Below are 27,247 nucleotides of genomic sequence, written 5' to 3'. Positions count from 1 at the left end.
CAAAAGTTTCTGAACATTTTGGCATACCTTAGAAAAAGTGGATGTATGTGTGCGGATACAAATTTTCGTCGACGATTTCGAGAACACGCATCAATCGATTTGAGTGATTTAAAAAACACTCGATTTCTATTAATGAGGAGACTTATCGATTAATTTTTGGCAAGAAGTGCCAAAAGTTACTTCAATTTTTGAGAGAACAGAGCGTCCGATTTGAAAGATTCAAAAAACATTTTACTTGTATAGACGAAATGAACGACTGGTGAAATTTTGAATTAGGAAATTTTTGAAAATATTCGATTTTTTCGAAATATTAGCAAATTTTCGTAAGAAATTGTTTTTTTAATTTCGATATTTTTCTGAAAATTTTCAAAATTTAGTTTTTTTTGAAAAGTATGAAAAATTTCGAAAATTTGAACTTCTTTTAGCTTGAATTTTTTTGACCAAATTTTCTTTAAAAGCATTGTTTGCATACCGTCTACTCAAGCAAAATATTTTTTGAATTAATTTAATGGAATTATTCGTTTTCTCAGAAACTGCATAACTGTTTTTACACCATTTACGCTCCATACCTCCGAAACGGCATAATTGTCTTTTGCAAAAACATCTTGCGATCCAGTACGAACCGAATGATTTTTCAATCATACAAATCCCATACTGTCGAGAATGTTGAGGACATTTATTTGAACCATATTCGTAAATTTTAAAATTAAAAATCTTGGTACGGAACCCAAAAAATTGGACACAAAATGTGTACGCTTTATTAAAATTTCTATAAAATATCTAAAAATTTGATTTGCATATGTCCAATGAACATTCTTGACCACCAAAGAGCATTTTTTAACTCATTTTTATTGAGAGTTTACAACCGCTGAACCTGCCTTTTCAAAAATTTGAACAGTTCCTTGTTTAGTCAATATAAATAAAATGTTTTTTCACTTATTCAAATCGGGCGTTTCGCTTTCTCAATGACTGAATTACCATTTTTGTTTTGTTTTGACCCGTATCTTCGAAGCGGTCTGCCTGTGTCAAAAACTAATCAGCATGTCTCCTTATCAATACAAATCGAATGTTTTTTAAATTATTCAAATCGGTTGATCCGTGTTCCCGAAATCGTCGACGAAACTTTGTATCCGCACACACACGCGCACACATACACACACATACATCCATTTTTAAGGTAAGGTAAAATGTTCAGAAACCTTTGAAACGTAAAGATATATAAAAATTTTCATTTCGATTTTTTGCGATTACTATAACTTACCCCGCGGAAAGTTAAAAATTTCAAAATTTAAAAAAGTTCAAATTTTTCAAAAATCAATTTTTATCAAGAATCTATTTTTTTCAAAGTTTTGGTAAACGTTTTTTAATTCTTGATTTTGGTTCGGAAAGTTCCAGCAATTCGCCTTAAGGCACGATGTTATACACCACCAATTTATTATATATTCCTCGTCTTTTATAAATATAAATATAATTTAAACAAAAATAAGAAACGAGACATCATGAATATACAAATTCAACAATATATGCGTGTTGTTCACTTTTCTGTGTATATAATTTCTAGTATGTACTATATGCTTATAATTTGTACTCCGAATGCATACAATAAGATAAGTTCTTGCCAAGAATAGAACTCTTCAAAATATAGAGCTACACAGTTGTTTTTTTACGAACTTGTAGCACGTTCGTTTTTATTCATTTATTTCTTGCGGTCTTTGTTGCATTAAGTGCATTAAAAAATACCGACTCTTTTGAGGTTTGATAAACAAAATTTTTGATATAAATTGATAAAATATGATTAAATCATATAATCTAATTTTATAAGAAACTTTAATTTTTTTTCTGATATATTATATGATTGTGAAAGTATGTAATTGATAAATCTTACATAAATTGATTGTGATTACTGAACATGGTAAACTCGTATACCAAATAAATATGTAGAAAGACATATATGATTGATTCAAATTTTGACGAAATTCAAAAAACCATTTAGTTATACTGACTTTATCTTCTCTGTATAATAATGGTAGTATAATTCAAAATTAAACACAGTTCATTATAAAAATGAAATATAATTATATAAAAGGTCATGTTTATCAGATTTTCATTAAATTAATGATAAAATTAAGTTAAATTCAAAATTTCTTATTATCATGGAATCTTGTAAATCTTGGACGATCTCTTGTGTAAACTGATAAAATAAACTATATTGCTAAAAATAAAGTGCAGATTTGAAAATTAAAAAAAAAATCGAATTTGTGATGCTTGGTGACGGAGTCATTGGAGCGCTTTCGAGCGGGATTAATAATAACTACTCAAATTTTGATATGGACTCCTTAGAAGATATGCTTATGAAGGTAAATAATTAGGAATAATTTTCCTAATGTACAATGCAGTCCATATACATTATGTTCATAAAATAAATATTAATTTCTGCATTTGGCTGTGGTCGAGATATCGGCCTCTGTGCTAACAATAGGTTGATATAATATTGGAAAGGGTCGATTTCAGTAATGATTTGAAATACTTCTGAGGTTGCCTATTCGACACGTGTTAAGTTGGATAGAAAATCTGCCAAAAATAAAAACTATATATTTACAATATTGAAACACTTATTGAGGGTCCAGTATATATTAACAAAAACCATTTTAATCTTTTCTTTCTAATTTTTGTCGTAAAAAATGGTTACAAATAATAATATGAATAACATGCTTACGACCACGAATAATAATATGAAACAAAAAAAATGTATTAGTTTATGTATTCAAAATTGTGCTTCAAATTTGTAATAAGTGAGAATAGATGTTATTCATTAATAAAAGTTCGAAATTGAAATATACGAATATTATGATTTGTGTATATCATATATAAATTCATGAACCGATTCTGACGCATAACAGACAAATGTTATGGCAAGGCTATGTTATGAAGAAGTTACCATACAAATCGTTTTAAATATTGTCAGGTTGTCAGGTAGAAGGCCTAACCTAGAGACCACACAAATGTCAAAAACTCGATCTTAGATAACAGGGTCTTTCTGCCACAGCTTCATAACATACCTTTGACGTTGCAGTTTATATCTAAATGCAACGCCTGAATGCACAGCAAATGCATGACATTTTGATAGTATTTAGTATGATTCAGCAGCATAATATATGGAAGTTGGAGCGTAACATGACTTTGCCATAACATTGGTCTGTAATGCAGCAGAATCAGCATATCAATTGAATTTTTATGATTGCGGGCTTTGTTCAAATGTAAAACTCTATTATCAGATTGTTGACAATTCTGTTGACAATCAGTATTAATAGTATAATAATAATCTTTTTTTAATGGGTTTTGTAGTCTTCGGTGTCCGTTAAAAAATGAAAAACCAAAACCAAAATTTTGATTAATTTTGTTCTTCTATTTCCACAAAGAAAAAAACGCGGTGCAAGCTCGCCTTTCCTTTAAAAAAAAGGCAGTATCAAAATTGGTTTGCCAAATTACGTTCTGGTGATTGTTCACATAAAGAAGAAAAAAATGCTCTGGTCTACTTAGTCAAAGCAATCATAGTTTTGTATCATATGTATAACCTGATAATGGTCATGTAAAACAATTTGGTTAAATATTTCATAACATGGGTTCCTCGTAAAATGTAAGAAAGACATGACAAATCAAAATGGTGTTTTATTTCACCATGACAACTTATGGTCACACACATTTTTGTCACTCGGTGTGTTTGTGTGTGTATGTGAACAGATTTTTTGCCGTAAATCGACGTTTTCTCAAAAACGTTTGATTTCAAAAATTTAAAAGCCATTTGATGTATTTCGACGAGGACTAACGTTTATCAATTTTTGCGCTGATTACTTTTTGGTAAAGATCGTCCGTGCCGTTTTCTTGTAATAAAGTGTCAAAAAAATTTTCGACGATTTTTATGATTTTGTTTACGGTAGATACCATAGTCTTATAGATCATACTAAAATATTATGGCCCTACGACAAGTCGTTTAATTTTAAAAATCCTTCAAAGTTTGCAAAAATTAGTATCGGTTTTTTGGCATTTGTCAGAATTAGATCTTTTATCGACGTTTGCTCAAAAACAACTGAACCGATTTCAAAAATTTAAAAGTCATTTGATGTATCTCGATGAGGATTATCGTTCAATATCGTTTTGTGCGACGATCTGCCAAGCCGTTTCTTTGTAATTTGAAAAAAAGTGTTAAACTTTTCGTCCACATTTAAGCTTATACTACCGAATAGATTTTAAAAAATCAAAAACTGTTTGAAAGATACTAGTTGGGAATGATACTGATACACCCAGTGGTGTCGAGCCGGAACGTCGTTCCGGCAAATCAATTTTGGGCCGGAACGCGAAAAAATTAAAAAAATTGCTACATATGGAAAATGATTTGATAAGTGAATTTTATAAATTATTATTCAACTAATTTTTATTAAATGTTTCTATTATTGTAATTTTTTTTTATTTTTTATTATTGTAATTTTTTTTTATTTTTGTTTCTTTCCTTTTCGAACGGAACCGGAACAAACACGAGAACCGGTTTTTGAACCGGTTTTTAAATTTTAGCGTTCCGGAAAGAAAAAATATTTGCACAACACCACTGCTGATACCTTACGACAAGTAGTTTAATTTAAAAAATTTATATTTATTTTATGAGTTTGAGAAAATCAGTAGTTTTTTTCACGCTTGTTAAAATTAAAATTAGACGATTTACTTGCTATACCGATAGAGTACTTAGTCTTAATGAACATATTAAACTATTAAAGTCCTACGGAAACTGGTTCAATTTGAAGTTGATTTTCGAAAATTTGCTTTTTCGAAAATACTCTGAGTTAACGTGTTCGTTCATTTTCAATTATTTGTAATAAATCTAGTCTTTTAATCACTCATAAATTAATTTATTTTTTATTGATTATGTCGATTATTTACCCATATCGGGAAGTTCATGTAACTTGCCTCAAGGCAAAATACCAATACCAACTAATTAAAATTTATTTTTATAAAAGATTTTTGTTTATTATGTTTAATCTATTCATTTAGATAATTATTTTTACTTTTATTGTTCAAATTTATAAACAAGATGTATCGCATTGATTAAATAGTTTAGATATTAGATTAGATTTAGATATTATTCCGTGAAACCTGTTTAAAGTTAAAATAAAAACAGTTTATTTTTTGCCACCTGGCTCTCGCTTTTTAACCCGCATTGAGACAAATTGTTTGAAAAATTTTCTTTGTTTTTTTCTAGTTATCTAATCTAAATTTTTCATTTTAGTTGTCAGAGTTGGAGCAAAGAGTTTTGGAAGCAGAAGGTCGTGCTGAGGAAGCTGAAGATAAGGTATGTTACGTTAGTGTATGAAATTTTATATATATAATTCATAAAAAAATTAAATAGGCTTATTGTTTCTTAGAATCAGTTGTATAGAGTAAAGTATATTATAATATTATTTTTGAAGAATACGTAAATTTGGTAATTTCTTATATTATGTAGATATACATGGATTGAAATTATAAGATAAATGTGAATGCACCAGAAAATATTCATACATGATGTATATTTCAGAATGAACTTAAAATGGATGAATTTTCCGTGCAGCAACTACTAATACTTAAATATATTGAAGTTTAACCAACTCGAAACAAATAAGAGTGACTAATTTTGACTTCTAAGCGATAAATATAGAGAACCGCTCTTATTCTACGAACTTTGTTGATCTTCTCTTTAGATTTTTATTTTTACTAATTTACTTGCCATCGTGAGTTGTGGAGTCTATAAATATACCAGAAATAATTATGTGTTGCATACTGCCATGCAGACAGTTGAACTTACAGAAATATATATGAAAAATACTTATATACGCAGTTTTATCATACAATTTATTTGGTAATTTATTTACTTTCCGTAGGGTAGTTATGGTAAAGGACCGAAATTCGAAAATGAAAATTTTTGCATATCTTCACGTTTTGAAGGTGTGTGTGTTTTGTATGTCCGCATTTTTTTCGTCCACGTTTTCGGGCGCGGGTCAACCGATTTGAATGATCTAAAAAACATTCAATTTGTAATGATTTGAGGAAAAGGTGATTAGTTTTTGGCAAAGGCAGGTCCAGCCATTTCAAAGATACAGAGCTAAATATGCAAAAAATGCCAGTTTTTATATTATATAACAAATAATTGCTTTCGGGAAAAAAATTGTTTTTTTTTTACTTTTTTTCTAAAAAAAATTTTTTTGTATATTGAAAATAATTCAGATTTTAATTTTAATTCTGACTAAAGTTCTAATATACTTTAAACAAATAATTAACTTCCCGAAGGAGAAGTTTATGTTTTCATCAAAAAATCCGATTCGCTAATTTTATATTTTCTCGACGTTTCAAGCCATTCTGAATCGAATGAGACCAAATTTGGAAAAAGTATGTGTGTGTGAACAGATTTTTGCCGTTAATCGACGTTTTCTCAAAAATGGCTGGACCGATTTAAAAAATTTAAAAGCCATTCGATGCATCTCGATGAGGACTAGCGTTCATCAATTTTGCGCGACGATCAGCCAAGCCGTTTCTTTGTAAATAGCAGAAAAGTGGAAAATTTTTCGTCCACGTTTTAGCCCGCAGTTCTAAATCGATCTTGAAAATTCAAAAACCGTTCGAAAGATATTGATCGTGCTGATGAGTTGTTGGTAGAGATCGGCCCGGCCGTTTTCTTGTAATAAAGTGTTAAAATAAAAAAATTTCGGCGATTTTTATTATTATTTTTTTGACGGTAGATACCATAGTCTTCTAGATCATACTAAAATATTACGGCTCTACGACAATTGGTTTAGCTTTAAAAATTCGTCAAAGTTTGCAAAAATTGGTATCGTTTTTTTGGCATTTGTCAAAATTAGACCTTTCATCGACGTTTTCTCAAAAATGCCTGAACCGATTTCAGAAATTTAAAAGCCGTTTGATGTATCTCGATGAGGACTATCGTTTGTCAGTTTTGTGCGACGACCTGCAAAGCCTCTGTAATTTGAATTTTCGTCCACATTTAAGCTAATATTACCGAATCGATTTTAAAAAATCAAAAACTGTTTGAAAGATATTAGTTGCGAATGATACTGATTAGTTTTAGGTGAAAATCTACCGAGCAGTTTTCTTGTAATTAACTGTTGAAAAAAAAATTTGAGCCGATTTTTATGAAACTTTTTTTGATGATATATATCATGGTCTTATACGACTTATTGAAATATTACGACCATACGACAAGTAGTTTAATTTTAAAAATTCATCAAAGTTTAAGAAAATTAGTAGTTTTTTTGAGATTTGTTAAAATTAAAATTAAACGATTTTACTTGGTATAACGTTAGAGTACTTGGTTTTAATGAACATATCAAGCCATTAAAGTCCTATGGAAACTGGTTCAATTATAACAATTGTTGATTTCTGAAAATTTACTTTTAGAAAAAACTCCGTGTCAAAGTGTTCTTTCGTTTTCAATTATGTGTAATAAATCCACTCGGAATACTTTTAATCAATCATAAATTAATTTAGTTTTGATTGATTAGGTCGATTAATTACACATATCGGGAAGTTTATGTAACTTGCCTCAAGGCAAAATAGCAAACCAACTAGTTTTAACTTTGCAATTCAGTTTATATAATTCTTATAAATATTGGACAATGTTACAATATTTATAATAATCTATTTGAAAACATTTAATATTCCTCGAACAATTCGTTCCAGTAATTTCCAGTTCCGGGAAGTTCCAGTAATTTGTCTTAAGGCACGATGCCATACACCACTAGTTATATATTTTAATTTATTCGTCTATTTTGATTTATTGCACTACATTTATAACAAAAATATTAGCGATGAGTGTTACAATTTTTTATTGCAAATATTCAAGTCACTATTAAATCTATGTCATGTTCTCAATCAGTTATGATTACTTACACGCATATTGCTTTGAAATTTTAGTATGCATGCGATACGGCGAAAAATTTTAAAAAAAAAAACGAAAAAATCATTGTACAAATTTTACTTCATGATAATTAAAATCTTATACTTTTTGGCGTTTTCTTGGTACGGAAACCAAAAGAATGGAATTTGACGTGCAAACTAATTAGTACGTCTACCCGTCAATACGCATCGAATGTTTTTTGAATCATTGAAATCGGTTGATTCGTGTTTTCGAAAACGTCGACAAAAATTTGTATCCGTACATACACGCCCACATACACACTTACGTTCATTTTTTTAAGTCATTGCAAAATATTCAGAAGACCTTAAAACGTGTAGATATACAAAAATTATTTTTTGATTATTTTTTGGATTATTTTAACTTACCATAGGGAAAGTTAATTAATTCAAACAACATCACTACTCGAAATTTTAAAACGAATAACTATTTTTATTTTTGCGAAAACGAGAACGAAAATTTTTGCACTTCTTTGCTAATCAAGCATTTCATCTTATGGCTTTCAAATATTTGAAATCGATGCAGCAGTTTTTGAGAAATTGTCGACGAAATATAAATATTGACTAATTACGCCAGAAAGTATTGACGAGCAAATCATTAATTATAGTAACAAGTTATAAATAGCGTTTTCCTCAAAGAAAGTTCGCATAATGTTCCTAGTGTGTGTTATCGACTTAATCAATAAGAATTTAAATTTAGCGTGACTTAATTTTGAAATTTTAACTCGGCGCAATATTCCAATACTCAATTAATTAATACGACACAATATAATGATGCGATTTTCATCAAATTCATCGAAGAAAGTTTTTTTAGCTAAACAAACACGATTACAAAATGATATTTTTTGATTTGCACTTTTTTGCTAAACCGTCAGGGCCGACCTGTTGATGATTTTTAAAAATTATACCTAATACTTGTCGTAGGCCTATATATTTAACACTTTCGGGACAGCACCGATTTCAAAACAATCTACTTTACCGGCTGTAGACTTGATTTCATTGTGTATGTTATGCAATTTGTTTGATAAAGATTTATGGTCATTGAAGGACATACATTTATAATATTAATTTATTTTTGATCATTTTATAAAGAATGGTGACGTTCAAAACAATTTCCAAAATGCATAGCTGGTTGAGTTTTGACATGTTTTACAATAAAATGTTGTTCGCCGCCTTCCTCCTGGTGCTTTTCTGTCAGAACAGACAATACAATCTCTTTTTCTTTCACTCACTGCCATAATGGTTTATTTTTTCTATTATATTGTCTAAAAATTCATTTATAAAATATAAAGTAAAATAATCTATTAGATGTCTTATATTGCTTGGTATTTGTAGTCGGGGTGTTTGTTGATGTATGTCAAACTCGATTATTGAAGGAGAATCGGCACATTCGCTAATGTCTTCCCGCTCTTCATTTATTTTGTCGAACTTCTTCTTCTTTTTGTTGGTTGGATAATATCATCATCACATTCATCAAATGTCAATTTGAATGTCTCATCTTCACTACTGCTTAGTTCACAAAATTACCAGTCGTTTTGCCATATTTAAAAGCGCTCCGTCGTTTTAAATATTAAAAAAGACCATATAGCAAAGAAAAAGGCTAAAAATACTACTAAAATAACTTAAACACTGCTATATGTAATTTATTCAACTTATCGATGCAAACTGAGTCATTGTTTATAAAATAGCCTGGGCCTCACAGAGTATATTTGTCCACTGTGGTGGACAGCCGTCCATAAAGTATTAAGTATCCTCTGAGGCCATGATCTTTACATGATTTAAATTAAAGTTAAAGACACAATACAGAAACAATTGTCTAAATTAAGTTTTATAAAGTTCGCAACTATTCTACTTTTTATGACTGTTACTGGACTTCTTATTGTAAAATTTCTAGGATTTCATAAATTATTACGCAATTTCATAAAAGCATTAAATACAAATGGAATTTGTTTCATATTAAAAACAGATGAGTATTTTTTTAACTTCCCGTAGGACAAGTTATAGTAATCGCAAAAAATGGAAAATGAAAATTTTAATATATCTTTACGTTTGAGAGGTTTCTGAACATTTTGGCATACTTTAGAAAAATGGATGTATATGTGTGTGTGTGTGCGGATTCATATTTTCGTCGACGATTTCGGGAACACGGATCAACCGATTTGAATAATTAAAAAAACCGTCTAGCCGTTTCGTAGATACGGGGCAAAAAGTGCCAAAAACGGTAACTCAGTTTCTAAGAGAACGGAGCGTTCGATTTTAATAATTCAAAAAACGTTTTACTTGTATGGACAAGATGAAGAATTGTTCAAATTTTTATGAAGGCAGGTCTAGCGGTACGGACATCTAGTGAAAAAAGTAAAAAATTGCCATTTGGCGGTCAAAAATGATCATTAGACAAATGCACATCAAATTATCAGATATAATTTATAGAGATTTTAACAAGTTTAAATTTTGTTTACATTCTTATCATATTACATACGTATTATTCTTATCGGTTGCATTCCAATGTTTATCCGCAAAGCAATCGTACTGCTTTGACTACATAGAGACAAAATATAAAGCGCGTAAGCGCCGCGTCGCTGTCTAACGGATAAACATTGGTGCGGAACCCATAGGAATGTAAACAAACTTTATGCTTATTGTTAAAATTTCTATAAAATATCTGATAATTTGATGTGCATATGTCTAATGATCATTTTTGACCGCTAAATGGCATTTTTTTACTTTTTTGTTAGATCTCCAAAACCACTAGACCTGCCTTCATGAAAATTTGATTAATTATTTATCTTGTCAATACAAGTTTTAATCAATTAAGTCAATTATTAAAATCGGACGTTCCGTTCTCTTAAAAACTGAGTTACTTTTTGCCCCGTATCTTCGGAACGGCTAGACTTGCCTTTGCCAAAAATTAATCAGCACGTCTCCTTATCAATACGAATCGAATGTTTTTGAATTATTCAAATCGGCTGATCCGTGTTCCCGAAATCGTCGACAAAAATTTGTATCCGAACACACATACACACACACACATCCATTTTTTCTAAGGCATGCCAAAATATTCAGAAACCTTTGAAACGTCGAGAAATGCAAAAATTTTCATTTTCGATTTTTTTGCGAATACTATAACTTGCCCTACGGGAAGTTAGAAAGTTCAAAACTTCCAAAATATTTCAAAATAAAGAAAAGCCTTTTTTCCAAAAAAAAATTTTTTTTCATAAATTCATAGTTTCTCAAAAATTTTAATTTTTTCAAAGTAAATTTTTCTCAAAAATGTTAATCTTTTTAAAAAAAAATAATTTTTGGTTCGGGCAGTTGCAGCAATTTGCCTTAAGGCACGATGCCATGCGCCCCACTAGTTAACTATATTTTGAAAAAATTCTGATATAGTGGCGATTTATTTACGGTTTAAATGAGTATTTATCGACATTCTAAACAAATTGCGCAAATCATATAGTCACAAACGAATGAGTTGTATAATAGGGACTACTACAACCCTTAGTTAATATGCTGTTCCCCTAAGTTCGTTTTTAAAATCTTTTGTATGTGTATGTGTATTGAGTCATTGAGTGTAAATGTATATGCGACAGTTTACATATGGCGCTTCAACGCGTGGCTTGCACGTACATACACTCATACACTTATGTACTTGCGCTTTTATATATTATACCCGTGGCTTTCAACCTGTGGGTCGCGACTTTTCTAGAAGGCGCAAGGTTGTCGCATTACTTTTTCAAAAAACGAGGCGTGGTGCGAAAAGGTTTAAAACCACAGCACTATATACACTTATCTGACACGTGCATTGTATGTAATTCAATAGCATAATATTTGCACAATACTGATTTTAGTATTTTCTTATTAAAACAAATTAGCCAAATATAGAATTTAAGGCAAGTCTATACTAATGATAAAAAATAAATAATAAATAAATATAAGTTAATTATACATTCATTGAGAATCTTCCAGTTGTTATTTCATACATTTGGTTTAAAGGGGTATTAATTTTCACAAACCGATTATTTTATTTGTTAGAACATATTTCAATAGTATGTATTGATTTTCATCAAAAATGGGATTGAATATTGATAATTATTTTATCAACAAGTTATTTTCACAAATATTTTATTGTTTTCATATTTTAATTACTTACAATTAGTGCTTAAAATTATTGGTCTTTTTGAAATATATCAACTAAATTATTTATAAACATTGGGTCAATAATATTTCACTGAATTTAGGGGCCGATTCTGCCGTAAACTAAACCAATATTATGGCAAGGCTATGTCACGTAGCGTTTTGCATATATAATTGTACTAAAATCTGTCAAAATGCTACGCATTTCGTGTGCAGTCAGGCGTATTACACATAAAATGCAACTTCACTCATATGTAATTATGTCACATCACAAATATGCAGTTATGATAAGATTCTTTTTTGACGTTTGTGCGTTTGCTGGGTTAGGTTTTCTACATAGCAACCACATAGAATTTTGACAGTTTTTAGTACCACGTTCTATGAAAAATGTTATGTTACATAGCCTTGCTATAACATTGGTTCATTTTACGGCAGAATTGGATCATTATTTCACAGAGTTATGAATGTTTGATATTTGCGCTTGTTAAAAATTATAATTAATAGATAATAGATCAGCGCAGACTTCAACATTTATGAAAATAAATTTTCGAATGAACTAATTAAAAACGAAATTTCGAACACTGATTCATTCAATATTTTATGCAATTTATTTCAACTTGTAATTTTTTCAAAAAACTATAAGCATTATGTAATTTGCAATTTGTTATGTAGTGGTTCATTAACTTCCCGTAGGGTAAGTTATAGTAATCGCAAAAAAATCGAAAATTAAAATTTTTATATATCTTTACGTTTTAAAGGTTTTTGAACATTTTGGCATACCTTAAAAAATGGATGTGTGTATGTATTTGTGTGTGTGTGTGCGGATACACATTTTCGTCGACGATTTCGGGAACACCGATCAACCGATTTGGATAATTCAAAAAACATTCGATTTGTATTGATAAGGAGACGTACTGATTAGTTTTTGGCGAAAGTAGGTCTAGCCGTTCCGAAGATACGGGGCAAAAAGTGCCAAAAACGGTAACTCAGTTTTTAAGAGAATGGAGCGTCCGATTTTAATAATTCAAAAAACATTTTACTTGCATTGACAAGATGAAGAATTAATTAAATTTTTGGAAAGGCAGGTCCAGCGGTTATGGACCCTCAATAAACATATGTTAAAAAAAATGTCATTTGGCGGTCAAAAATGTTTATTGGACATATGTAGATCAAATTATCAGATATTTTATACACATTTTTTGTAAATTTTTTTGGGTTTCATACCAAAATGTTTTATTACGGTACGGGAAGTTCCAGCAATTTGCCTTAAAGCACCTTGCTATGCACCCTACTAGTTATCCTGGCAAATCAACTCTAATACAACCCTGTATCATTTGTGCGCGAGTATCCCCACACGACGAGACGGCGGTGTAGTCTGAAGCTTCAGTATATTTTACTGAGTCAACTTTTGTTCGATACACATCGGTGAAGTAAAAAACGCGAAAAACCTTAGGAATTAAACCTAATTTATAATTAAATATTTGAAAAGAAGTTGTTTTTGTGATATTTAAGTGAATTGTGATGAAAATGGAATATGTAAATTTTGATCTATATTACTGGTACGTTTATTTTTTATGCTTGAATTTCTTTTCTGTATATTTATATTTAAAGCTTTATAATAACACACTTCTCATATGTTTATTTTAAACTAATTAATATTTACGTTTATTACTAACATATTGTAAACTGAAACAAATGTGAATATTCTTTGATGAAACAGAATGAAGACTTTAATATATATTTATTTATATTATTATTACTTATTATTATTTTAATTATTATTATTTTAATTGTTATAATTATTATATTATTAAAATATTCATGTGTATATGCTTTTGGGTAATGAACAATATATTGTGAGGTTAAGGTGAATAATCTTGAAACAAAATCGATAAAACGTGAGACGCCTCTTCATGCGCTTGACATTGCACTTACACACACCTAACTTTATGCTAAGGCAAATTGCTAAAAGTTTCCGTACCAAAAATTAAATTTATAAAGTTTTGATATATTTTTTATGTCCTAAAATTTTTTGAAAAATTTGAACCTTTCTTCGAAGACGAAAGTTAGAAGCGCGTTAGCGCCGCGTCCCAGTCTAACGGGTAAACATTGGTACGAAACTAATAGAAATGTAGACAAAATTTGTTATTATCATTAAAATGTGCATATGTTTTATGATCATTTTTGACATCCAAATGGCTTTTTAACTTCCCGTAGGATAAGTTATAGTAATCGCAAAAAACCGAAAATGAAAATTTTTATATATCTTTACGTTTCAGAGGTTTTTGAACATTTTGGCATACTTTAGAAAAAATGAATGTATGTGTGTGTGTGTTTGCAAATTTTCGTCGACGATTTCGGGACCTTTCGGGATCAATCGATTTCAATTATTTAAAAAACATTCGATTGCTGTTGACAAGGAGAAACTTTGGATCCGCACACACACACATATACACACACATACATCCATTTTCTCTAAGGTATGCCAAAATGTTCATAAACCTCTCAAACGTAAAGATTTTTTTTCGCATAGCTTTATTGCCAATCAAACGTAAAGATATATAAAAATTATCATTTTCGAGTTTTTTGCGATTACTATAACTTACCCTACGGAAAGTTGAAAAATATTTTCCATAAAAATGTAAACTACCCATTGAAATGTAAACAAAACTCATACTTATTATTAAAATCTCTGAAAAACATCTTTTTTCATTGGATCTCCGGAACCGCTGGACCTGCCTTTACAAAAATTTCTTCAGTTATCTATTTCGTCAATACAACAACAATGTTTTTGAATCATTTACATCGGATGCTTCTGCCAAAAACCAAATCAGCACGTTTCTCCGTCAGTAGAAATCGGATATTTTTTTGAATTATTCAAATCGGTTGATCCGTGTTCCCGAAATCGTCGATGTAAAATTATTTAGGCGTCAATAACTCTGTACACACTGGAATGTAACAAAAAAATGGTCAAAAATCATATGTTTAAAATAACGACAATAACGAAATAATGTTTAAAAAAAACGACATGTCATTGTTTGACATTGAAAATATTTAAAACATTGTTTGGCATTGAAAATAAATGAAAACTGTCATCTGCCAAAAATTTCAATTCACTCATGAGCCCAGACAGTATTAGAATATGTATAATAAATTCATGATTATGAATAAGAAAAATGAAACAGCTGAGATCTGCCAGAGATTAAAATAATACAACATACAGTATATGTATGGCAGATTGAGTGATACACATATGAACAGGATTTGACAAATTAAATCACTTAAAATATGAAATTAAGTAATGATCAGGGCCGATCCTACCTTTAATGCGAGCGCACGCCTTAGGGGGCGCCAACACAAGAATCGGATATGAAATTATTAATATATATATTTTTTAATATAATTCAAGAAACAGATAATTTCTTTGCATCTTTTACTAATCTTTGCACAATATTTTTAAAATACGTTAAAGTTTTCACTTTAAAATAACAAAGGGGAAAGTAAAGATGAATACATACAATTCAGCCCTTACGAAATTAATTGGAAGAAGCTTAAGATGCAATTTTGGATATTTTAAATAATAAATAATTAAATTAAAATAATCCAACATGAAATACTAGTGTTATGTTATGGTTATGTTTAATAATGAAAGAATAAGCAAGAAGAAATCAATAGAATAAATCACCTAAAATGCCCAAATTAAATAAGTAAAATGTTTCAAAAGCCAAAAATTAATTAATGATAATAATTTTAATAATAATCTGTTAAAATACGTAAATTAATAGGGGAAGGGGGCGCTAGAAAAAATGGCATGCGGGCGCTGATGACCCCAGGAGCGTTTCTGGTAATAATGTATATTAAATCATTACTTTGTAAGAAAAATGTAATTTAGATATTATAATTACTAAAAACCCTTAAAATATGATACGAGACTATAAAAGTTACAGTATGGGCAAGATTATTGAAGCAATTATTTTGGGTGAAAAAATCCAAGGAAATATTGTAAAGTTACGGCGGATACTATATAATAATTCTTTCTGAATTTGTTATACCGTTTAAAAAACTTTAATTCATAATATAGTGTGGGAATTGAGATTCCTCATTTTATTTAAAGAAGCTAGATATTTAACATCGCTCATATTGATGTACATATATGCATTTTGGTGTGAAGAGTAATTTAAAAAACAATAAGTATTATTTTTAGTTAAACGGTAAATATTAGTATAGGATATTAAAAAAATGGTAGATGTAGGTTACAGGACAACGTCTGTCGGGTTATCTAGTATATATGTATATAAATGTGTGTGTACTTTATATTATAAACACTTTTTATATAATAGGTACGGGTGATGGAGCAGAGACTTTGTGCTAGAAATGAGTCCAATGAGCCACAACAACCACTAATTAATAACGGAAGGCAACTCTCAGGAGGAATCAGCGAATGTAGTGCTATTGAATCACTAGAAACACAGGTTATATTTGATCAATATAGATATTCATAAATCACAAAAATCAATCAATTTTTGAATAAACAATTCTTCATTTCAGGTGAATGAGCAGAAGCAGTTACGGTTACAAGACGCGCGGCAAGTTGAAGCTAAAGCTGCGCGCATCAAGGAGTGGGTGACGAATAAACTTCGAGAGTTAGAACAACAAAATCAATTATTAAGGGATCAGAATGCACGTTGCTGTCATCAACTTACTTTACTGAAGAATCATATCGCATCCCAAGGTTCCAGATATAGCACAGTGAGTTCATGAACCTATAAAAAATCTGTCAGTTCGTAAAAGAAACGCGTATTTATTGCATTTCCTATTTATTTTTCTAACAATAAGTATATTTATATGAAATGCAAGAAAAATTAATATCAAAAAGCTAGAAGTGCATGACATCGTCCCTTAAGGCATTTTGCTGAAACTTTCAGGAACGAAATTTAATTTTAATTTTTAAAAATCTTTAAAAATTGTTGAAAAGTCTAAAAAAATTAGATTCGTTTGAGAATTTTGAATTGTTTGAAATTTTTGAAAAAAAACAACTTTTTTTAAATTTTGATTTTTTTTTTAAAAACTTTGAAACTCATTCAAGTCTGTTTACACTGTCGCCTAAATCGCCTAACAAGTCCAAGAGTAGATTCTGTGACTCTCGCGGCGTTTCTGACGCATTTTGTCTCGAAATTATTTTTGCAAAATAGGCAAAATGAATCCGAAAATCTTTGTTTTTTTTTATTTTTGCGAGTGAAAATTTAATTTAAGAGCTTTCAAGATCTTGTTATCAGTTAAGAAATGTCGAAGACATTTGTTTGAACTATATGAGTGAACTTTATCCATTCTGGTACGCAATTCAAGGAAACGCAAACAAAATTTGTACTAAAATATCTGATAATTTGCTGTACATGTGTCTAATGATCATTTTTGAAATGTCATTGTTTTTTACTTTTTTCTGGATCGCTGAAACAGCTGAATCTGCCTTCCCAAAATTTGATCAATTTCTTTTCATTTCATCAATACAATTAAAATGTTTTTTTGGATCGTTCAAATCGGACGCTCTGTACTCTTAAACACTAGATTGCAAGTTTTTAACATTTTGCTTAAAAACTAATCTTCCCATCAATAGGAATCAATGTTTTCTTAAATATGTATAACAAATCGGTTGATGCGCGCTCTCGAAATCGTGGACGAAAAATTGTATCCATCAATACATGCATACTAAACACATGCATTTTTTTCTGAGGTAAGTAATCCAAAACGTTCAGAAGATCTTGAAACGTGATTTTCAATTTTTTTGCGATTACTATAACTTACAAAAGACAATATATAGATCAAATCTTCAAAAATTATTATTAGCTCCTGAATAGAAATTCAGAATTATCAATTTAAAATGAAATACATATATATTAGGCGATGATCAAACCCATGTGGACCAATGGAATTTATCTTTGGGGTACTGCAAAAAGAGTAACTTGAACATAATCTAACGTACTCAAATTAAAATCATGAGGCAAATCTCAAACGCTCCTCTTTATACGCCAGCATGGATGATTCATTGGTTGCTTTCAAATATAAGAATATAATTGACGTGCATCTTAATGAATTGGCCTACCTGAAAGACCAACCCACCAGGTTGTAAAGATAATTGCCACAAGATCTCATGTAGTCCAGTTAAACCTAAATATTTTTATTTTGCTATATTTTATCGCTTTTTTCTCATTCTGTTTTGTTTATTATGTGTTGGTATAACCCAGTCTCTGCTTATTGTTTATAAAAAAGCAGATTGCAGAATAAAATTAATAATGAAAAATAAAAAAAAAAACTATTACTTACTCTTAGTAGGAAAGTTAATAACTTGCATTATCAAAAATTAATTATTTTTGGTACAAAATGTTAAAATTTTGAATGCTTATTAAAATAAATGCTGAATAAAATTTATCAGTGCACTGTCAGAAAGCCTGAGATTCTAAAAATCTTAAAAAAAAAAAATAGAATTTTAACCTTGAATTTCTTATTCCTAAAAAATTGATTTCAAACAAGCATTTATTAATAAATATAATTTTACAGGTACCAACTCGGTCGAGTATCACTAGATTAGAAGCAACTTCTTCTGGTACACATTCAACTGGTCATTCACCATCTGCAGTTAGGCGGAGACTATCAGAGACTCCAGATACAGTATTGGCAGGAGGACAATCTTATGATTCCAACATGCATAACATTCAGGTAGCAGGACACCGAAGAAATTGTTCCACAGGAACCGACATGAGCCATTCACTTGCACAAGATTTAGCAGTAAGTTGTTTAGATGACTCTCAGGAAGATTCCTAAATTATCAGAATAAGATTTTAAGTTTAAGGCAACATGCATATCAAATATTATACATATTTTCTGTCTATACTTCATAATTAGTTTGCATAATTGAAACATTTTGCTTGAGATATAATTTTTCAGTTTTCATTTGAATGCTCGTACCATGTATATTTCTATGAACTATTTTTGGATCATATATCACACTGTTTAACCTATTATCTGCTTTTTTAATTTATATTTGTTTCTAATGTGCCTTAAAATGGCTACAATAAAACCAATTTTTAAAACAGGAAACGAAATAGATACAAATTACTACTGACCCATAACAATAACAAACACATTCTCCAAGATATATGAATAAATAATAAAACATAGATTACTAAATTTTCTCAATCAAAAAATTGACAAAAATCAGTACTATTATCAAACACTCAAGGTGCACTGATGGATTTAACTAATACCATAAGTAAGCACCTTGAAGAGAATAAGCATACAGTAGCAATATTTATTGACTTAAAGCTTTTGATACAGTGGATCACAATATATTAATTATTAAACTAATAGAGCTGGGATTAGAAGGTTTGTCACTTATCAAAGATTTCCTATCAGAAAGAACAGTAAGGACCAAGGTTTGTAACGTGACAAGTGACAATGCAAAATAAACTGTGGAGTCCCACAAGGCTTAGTATTAGGATCTTTATTATATCTCATCTGTACAAATAATTTTCAAGAGATAAAAATAAAGGAAAAGTACGTTCTATACGCCGACGTTACTGCCATAGTTTATGCAGACAAAGAAATGATTGACGAGGACATGAAATTATATTTGGAATGATAATTGAAAATAAATTAATGATTAACATTGGAAAACCAAATATATACATTTAAAAAAATGCAAGGATATTAGTAAAATAAAAATTAAAATAAATAATACAGAGATAGAAGAAGTGGAATACATAAAATACCTGGGCCTAATAATACATGAAAAGCTAACATGGACAGAATATAAAAATGCAATAACAAAGAACATAGCTGTATTAACAGGAGCTTTGAAATGGTACCACTCCTTTGTTAAAAAAATAAGATACTAATTCTTAAAGCGCATATAATACTTATAATTTTATATGAAATAACATCATGGAGCCAAACGACTAAAACTAACTTAAATGACATACAGAGAATAGTAAGCAAAGCCATAAAAATATCATATGATTTTCCACATTTAACACTCACCAAATACTTACAGACAGAAACATACATTCTTTGACTGAATAACATAATTAAAATAGAGAAATGCAAATTAATACACAAAATGAAATATAACAGAATCAAAACAAGTACAACAATAGACATCAAGATTTACATGAACTACTTGACAACACGAAAATTTTCACATTGAACATAATAGAAAGAAGAAATTGAATGAACTGCCAATCGATATTAAGATGACCAGTGATGACAACAACTTCAAAAGGGAAATAAAGAAAAAATAAATATTATAAAGAAATTGGAGTCGAAAAAGATTGAAGAGATATTTAGAGATATATTAAATATAAGGTTTATTAATGTATAATGGAATATACATAAATGATATGTATATATAAAATATGAAAATTGTTTCATAATCTCCTATAACAGGCACTCCTGCCTGACTCAGACATGAAAATAATATATCAATAAAACAAATATATATATATATATATATATATATATATATTTAAATTTTAAATGATTTTAATATAATTCATAAATTTATTGTTTATAAATTTTATATTTATTTATAAATAATTTAAATTTAATTAAACTCTTTCAAAATTAAATAATTTAAATTAAATTTATCTAATAATAAATTTTATGGCTTAGTTTGAACATGCTTATGCATTATAATATTACAGAATAAACCCGAAACTAAAAAAGATGTTAATCATGCATACAACATTTAGTAAAAACATTTTTATTAATTCACAGGAAGCCGTAGATGGCCTGGCTCTGCATAACCGTCCATTATTGCCTGCAACTTCGTCTTCCCATTCGGATTTTTTACATGACTATGCTGAGATTTATACACCTTCTCGTGAAGATAAACTTCCTTTGTGGCTTGCCAACAATAAAGATGGCATGGACGACACCGGAGGTTCAAAGCGCGTCAGCTGTGATACGAGCATTATTGATACATGCATGCCTAAACCACCTACTCCACCATTGCATCGATTTCCTAGCTGGGAGGCAAAAATTTATCAGGTGAGATATATACTATAAAATTTAGTAAAAGTAGTGTTCTTTTCTAATATGTTTATTTATCTTGGTTATTGCACAGTTGGCGAGCGACGGTCTTAAACAATGGGATGGTGATGCTACTGAGAGTGATAGTCATGGAGTTAATTTATCTAGTGGATATTGTGATATAAGTGTGCCTGTTTATGCAACTGTCAAAGGGGTAAGAAAAATGAGTAATTATTAAATGTAGTTTATTGGGTGGTTACAAAAAACTTAAGAAAAATACTGCATCTACAAAAAATAAAAAATTATCTTAAGGAATTGATATAAATCTGCGAAAATATTATTTTTTGTATTATAGATGTAATTGTTAATTATATTAGGGTATATGTATTTTGGTTTATAATAATAAATTTTAAATAAAAAGTAATTTATGAAGACAGTCATTTAGTATCACTTAAGTAATTTGATTAGATAATTTTATTTTTATATAAAATTAGAATGCACAAGTATTCTATTTATTTTTAGAAAGCCATGTTTTTTGTAGAAGGACGAAGCTTAATAAAAGAGTGCACGTAAGGTTTACACGCGATTGAATAAAACTTATTTGCTACTGTACAAGATGGCATTTAAGTAAAAATCAATACATCATATGACAATTTTTAATAATGTTTATTAATAATATGTTAACACTTGTGATGCACATATTTATTAGTGTCACCCATTATACACATTTACATAATGATAAATTATAAATTTGATATTCATAATAGCATTAAAAAGATGTATAATATTTAAAAACAATAATGTAATTGAAGGCATACTTTGAATATGACATGATCGGTTTGTCATTGTAATTAGCATTTAGAAATGAACCTTTATTAGAGAAATGAAGTAATGATTAATAAATTCTATAATATTCGTTCAGTGGATTATGTTAAACAACTCGTAAAAAAATATTGTTTTTGCAACTTCACTCTTCATAGAAATTGTTTCAATAAACTTATGTTTCATACACTGTTTTATTATTTTCATTATTTACGGGGGACAGGGTACAATATTCTTCTGATTCAGGCATTTTTAATTAAATCAAGATTTGTACTACGATGTAACTTTAAAATGTTTATTTATCTATGCCGATTTCCTTGTTGACATCGGTACGCATACAACGTTGATGCCGGTACGCATACAACCACAGAAATCTATTCACATACACGACGGCTAATCACAATCGATCCGTATAGAAATGATCTCATCAAGAGCGAATGACGAACAATTCGGGCGTAACGGACTTCCGTTGCATTTTTACGGATTTACACCCTAGTCGCGCCTAAAGAAATTTAACTTCAAAAGAACAGCATTGCTGAAAATAAATTATACACAATTCATATTCTCTAATCCCAACGTCAATGTTGATCTTGAGCAGTAGTTAAAAATATTATCTTGTAAAAAAATCCCTTCTGCTAACCTTTTTAATTTGAAAGATTTTCACATATTTTGTAGCGATATTACTTATTAGTTATATTAAATATGTATTTTTTCAGAGAGCCAGCCAAATTCGTTCCATGCCTTTTACTGGCGATTCATCTGACGACAGCAGCGAAGGAGAGGATGGAGGTGGCAACTTACTACAACAGGGAAGTGCATCTTTGGGATTACTTCAACATACCAGTAATACCCTTGGGCACCATAGTAGTCTACCCCCTTCTAGTCATCAATCCTCTGACAGTTCTGTTTCGGGTTCAAGTCCTTCCAAAAGTGCGAAAAACGGTCAAAATTTGTCGCCTGCCAAAAACAAACCCAGAGGTATAATAAAAAAAAAACAAATATTGCAAACTGCACAATAAGAGGGAAAGAATGAGTTTTTAAATTAATTTTTTGTTTTGATTTCATTCAGCACAATAATAGACCATAGAAATTGTGAAAAAATCAAACTCACTAAAATCAGGCAGTATAGGAACACTTTTATTTGTTATTTCACTAAGAATGAAAACGTCCCATTATATAATAAAAACGATCAAGCAATTATTATGAATCAGCCAAGTTTGCTAATAACTAATAAAAATACTTCAATTAATAACACTGTAATGTTATAATATCAGTATTTTTTTAATATTCAGTATTTATTGTATGATTGCAATTAAAATGATACAAGTGAATTTGTATTGTTAAATTTATCATAATTTATTTAAATATAAGGTAGGGTGGGGCTCGAAGGTTCATTTTGACTTAAAGTAATTATATTGTCTAAACCAATTGAACTATATCACAGCACAAGTATCAAACAATTATCGTATTATGTTCAATAAAATTCTGAGTTAATTCCTAAATATATAAATATGTTTTTTTTTACTATTGTGACAGCCATCAGTAAATATATCCAATGTCTTATTTTTAATTTTAAAGGAATTTGGAAATAATAACATCACTATTCAACTAATTCAACTCAATTTTATGTGCACCTTTTTCACAAAAGTAACACTGTATATATCTTGATCTGGCTTTTGTCAGAAATATTTTTCAGCAGAATTGGAATTACTATGAATTTAATTTATTTTTTGTAAAATTGCTTTTTTTTAACAAAAGTTTACGTTTTTATTCAATGTATTTTATTCTTCACACCTCTGCCAGAGAAAAGGTTTAGTTAGTCCTTTTTACCCCACTCGCATGGAATCTTTTAAGGAGGTTATATAAAAATATCTGTTGAATCTAACTTAAAATTAACACCTTATAAAATTATTGAGCGGCGCTCACAGCCAAAAAAAACTAACAACGAAAGAAAATACTTCTATTATAAATTTTCAAATATTGCCGTTTATCTTCTGATAGCAACATTGCTTGATTTAAAGCGATGGCTGATTACAATTTTTCCCTCTATTTTTAAATATTGTTGTTCAAAAGTTACTAGCTTCTTTTTAGCTTCCTACGCTCTGTCTATAATACTTTTAATAATTATTTACATGTTCTAAAAATTATTTTTAACTTCCCGAAGGAGAAGTTAGTTTTCATAAAAAAATCCGATTCGCTAATTTTAAGTTTTCTCGACGTTTCAAGCCATCCTGAATCGAATGAGACCAAATTTGGAAAAATTATGTGTCTGTGTGTGTGTGAACAGATTTTTTACTGTAAATCGACGCTTCCTCAAAAACGGCTGGACGGATTTCAAAAATTTAAAAGCCATTCGATGTATATCGATGAGGACTAGCGTTTATCAATATTGCGCGATGATCCGCCAAGCCGTTTCTTTGAGATTGCAGAAAAGTGAAAAATTTCTCGTCAACGTTTTAGCCCGCAATTCTGAATCGATTTTGAAAATTCAAAAACCGTTCGAAAAATATTGGTTGGGAAAGATACTGATTAGTTTTTGGTGAAAATCTGCCGAGCCGTTTTCTTGTAATTAACTGTTGAAAAAAAATTTAAGCCGATTTTTATGGAACTTTTCTTGGCGATATATATCATAGGTCTTATAGAACTTTTCTTGGCGATATATATAGGTCTTATAGAACTTGCTAAAATATTACGGCCTTATGAAAAGTAGTTTAATTCTAAAAATTCATCACAATTTGAAAAAATGAGTAGTTTTTTTGACGTTTGTTAAAATTAAAATTAGACAATTTACTTTATATAACAATAGAGTACTTGGTCTTAATGAGCATACTAAACCATTAGAGTTCTGCAGAAACTGGTTCAATTATAAAAATCATTAATTTTTGAAAGTTTGCTTCTAGAAAATACTCCGAGTTAACGTGTTCGTTCGTTTTCAATTATGTGTAATAAATCTACTAAGAATACTTTTAATCACTCATAAATTAATTATTTTTTTATTGATTAAGTCGATTATTTACACGTATCGGGAAGTTCATGTAACTTGCCTCAAGCCAAAATATCAATACCAACTAATTTGGACCACAGAACAGATAGAACATATTGTGAAACTTGCTATATTGAAAAGTATTCAATACTAATATTTCAAAAGTACAGCAGTGTATGTTTTCTTAAACTTTTGACGTTTTCATTCTTTGTTAATAAATTTTGTTCTTTTTGAGTTATTTGATATATTATGCCAGAAATTCAAGTATTTCTTTACTCAAGAAAAAGTTTTGTTAGTAGAAATTTTTCAACCGATTTAAGAAAAACTCTTATTATTTGATCAGACAAGTCAAGTTGTTTATTGAATCATGGTCTTAATACATACTATTATTTGTTTTTTTGTTGCTTTTGTTTAGCCTTTGTGTTAAAAAATATTTGAAAAACAACACAAATTTGATTGCTGTTGGAATTTTTGGATTTGATTTGTTTTATTTTTGATTTAGTTATATATTGTTTGTGTAAATGTTTATTTTGATCGCGATCGGGTCCTCATGACCAGTGGTTTCAGACACGTCATTCGAGTCCGGCTTATCTGATGACTATGCAATACCACCTGACGCCTTGTCCTATGATGCTACCACTTGCGATGCTTCCATGCCTTCTTTATTAGTCAGGGCTTCTTATGCAGATAGTCCAAGGAGGACAGAATCTTTAGAAAAGATTGGACATCTTACAAAGCTTGGAGGAAAATTGAAGGTGATCTTATGATTTAGATAGATTTTAAGAATTTATTCGTATGACTGAACTTGATTAAATTTTCTATGACTTTTCTGTTCTTTTCAATTAATTAGTTGATGAATGTATTTTCTACTTTTTGTAATCTTATAACCATGTGCATTATTTATATATTTTAAAGATCTAAAATAAGCCAACATTATTTCATTCTTTTAAATACCATTTATTATTTATTATATATTAGTGATGTTATTATTATATATTAGTGATGTGCCGACTCGAAAATGTCTTGTTTGGAATGATTCGAACTAGAAAAAAGCTCATTTGAATCAATTCGAATCGAGTTTATATATGGGCAAAAAAGCAGAAAATTGATGTTTTTAAATATAAATTACCTCCAAAAAAATATATTTCAAAAATGATTTAATTTTGAAGACGGTTAAAATAGGGCTTCCAATACCACCGTACTAAAATCTAAATACCGATATTCGATATTTGAAATTTGTATTAATACCGGTATTATCAATGAAAAATTTACTAGTCATATTTTTATTTACCGCAGTTGTTATATTCATATATTGACATATTAACATTATTATTGTTCTAAAATGAGTACATATTAATTATTTTATTACATAGGGAATAGGAGTAGATAGATACAAAAAAAACGTGCAAGTAAACAATTATATATTAACTTGTATGTGTTACATTTTACTTTTAATAGGCTTATATGGAATTACATATTTAAGGAACAAAACAAATTCAATTAATAACTTATATATTGTTTATTAAAATATGCTTTTAAAAAATATAAACAATCAATTGTTTAATCATCAAGCGAGGACCGAATTTTAGTACAAATATAACAAGTCGAAAACCTTTTGAAAATGAATTATTACTTGCAAGTTCTGGTATAGTGTATTTATGTTATAATAAAATCATCATTAGATGTCACGACATCACAAAGATTTATAGAAAATTATTGTATTTTCTGATTATCTAATAAATAAATAAAATAATTCTATACGAACGACTTCTAAGAATCTGCAACGTACGCATAAGAAAGAAGACATCCTCCACCAAGACCAATATTATCATTGATTATCAAACTATATATCACTCGATGATTTGACTTGTAAATTTTCGTTATAATGAAATAATAAATAAATACGAATGATTGATAGGAAGAAATACAATGTAGATAGAGAATAATGTGTCGATTATATATTTTATTTAAAAGTCATTGATAACGAATTAGATGTGAGGACAATGCACGTGGACGACTAATAATTTTTATAAATGGGTTGCATTCATTAGGTCGTATATAATATATAAACAATTGCTTTATCTTGCCAATGTGTCATAATCGGCTGAGTTGAGTCGGTAATACACATAAACAGTGTAAAACTTGTGTATGTGTATTGCATAAGTTCAATTTTTAGCAAAATACTGGTAATCCCAAAATACCGGTATTTTTGGTATCAATACCGGGTATTAAATGCCGGACAAAAATCGTCCAGGATCCGGTATTCGGGATCACGGAATTCCGGTATTATAAGCCCTACTTTTCACCTTATTGTTTTGTATTGCAAGAAGT

The 27,247-nt window shown here is 29.4% G+C and overlaps 1 protein-coding gene across 1 annotated transcript in view; it reads left to right on the top strand.

Moving 5' to 3' along the window:
- Positions 1-5,207: 5,207 nt before the first annotated feature.
- Positions 5,208-27,247, top strand: part of LOC113383289 (uncharacterized protein CG43867-like) — a 39,380-nt gene continuing 17,340 nt past the window's right edge. Inside the window, exons 1-8 of the mRNA XM_026621551.1 lie at positions 5,208-5,341; positions 16,428-16,559; positions 16,636-16,836; positions 18,643-18,870; positions 20,857-21,129; positions 21,206-21,325; positions 22,650-22,911; positions 25,475-25,671. Of these exons, the coding sequence (XP_026477336.1) occupies positions 16,437-16,559; positions 16,636-16,836; positions 18,643-18,870; positions 20,857-21,129; positions 21,206-21,325; positions 22,650-22,911; positions 25,475-25,671 (1,404 nt within the window). The 5' untranslated portion in view covers positions 5,208-5,341; positions 16,428-16,436. The remainder of the gene's footprint in view (positions 5,342-16,427; positions 16,560-16,635; positions 16,837-18,642; positions 18,871-20,856; positions 21,130-21,205; positions 21,326-22,649; positions 22,912-25,474; positions 25,672-27,247) is intronic.

The sequence above is a fragment of the Ctenocephalides felis genome, unplaced genomic scaffold (genome assembly GCF_003426905.1).
Source record: "Ctenocephalides felis isolate EL2017-DRISC unplaced genomic scaffold, ASM342690v1 CF-g0.4_SCAFFOLD_03570, whole genome shotgun sequence".
Classification (NCBI taxonomy): Eukaryota; Metazoa; Arthropoda; class Insecta; order Siphonaptera; family Pulicidae; genus Ctenocephalides; species Ctenocephalides felis.
Note: the sequence above shows the minus strand (reverse complement) of the source record. Positions and strands in the feature narration are given on the sequence as shown.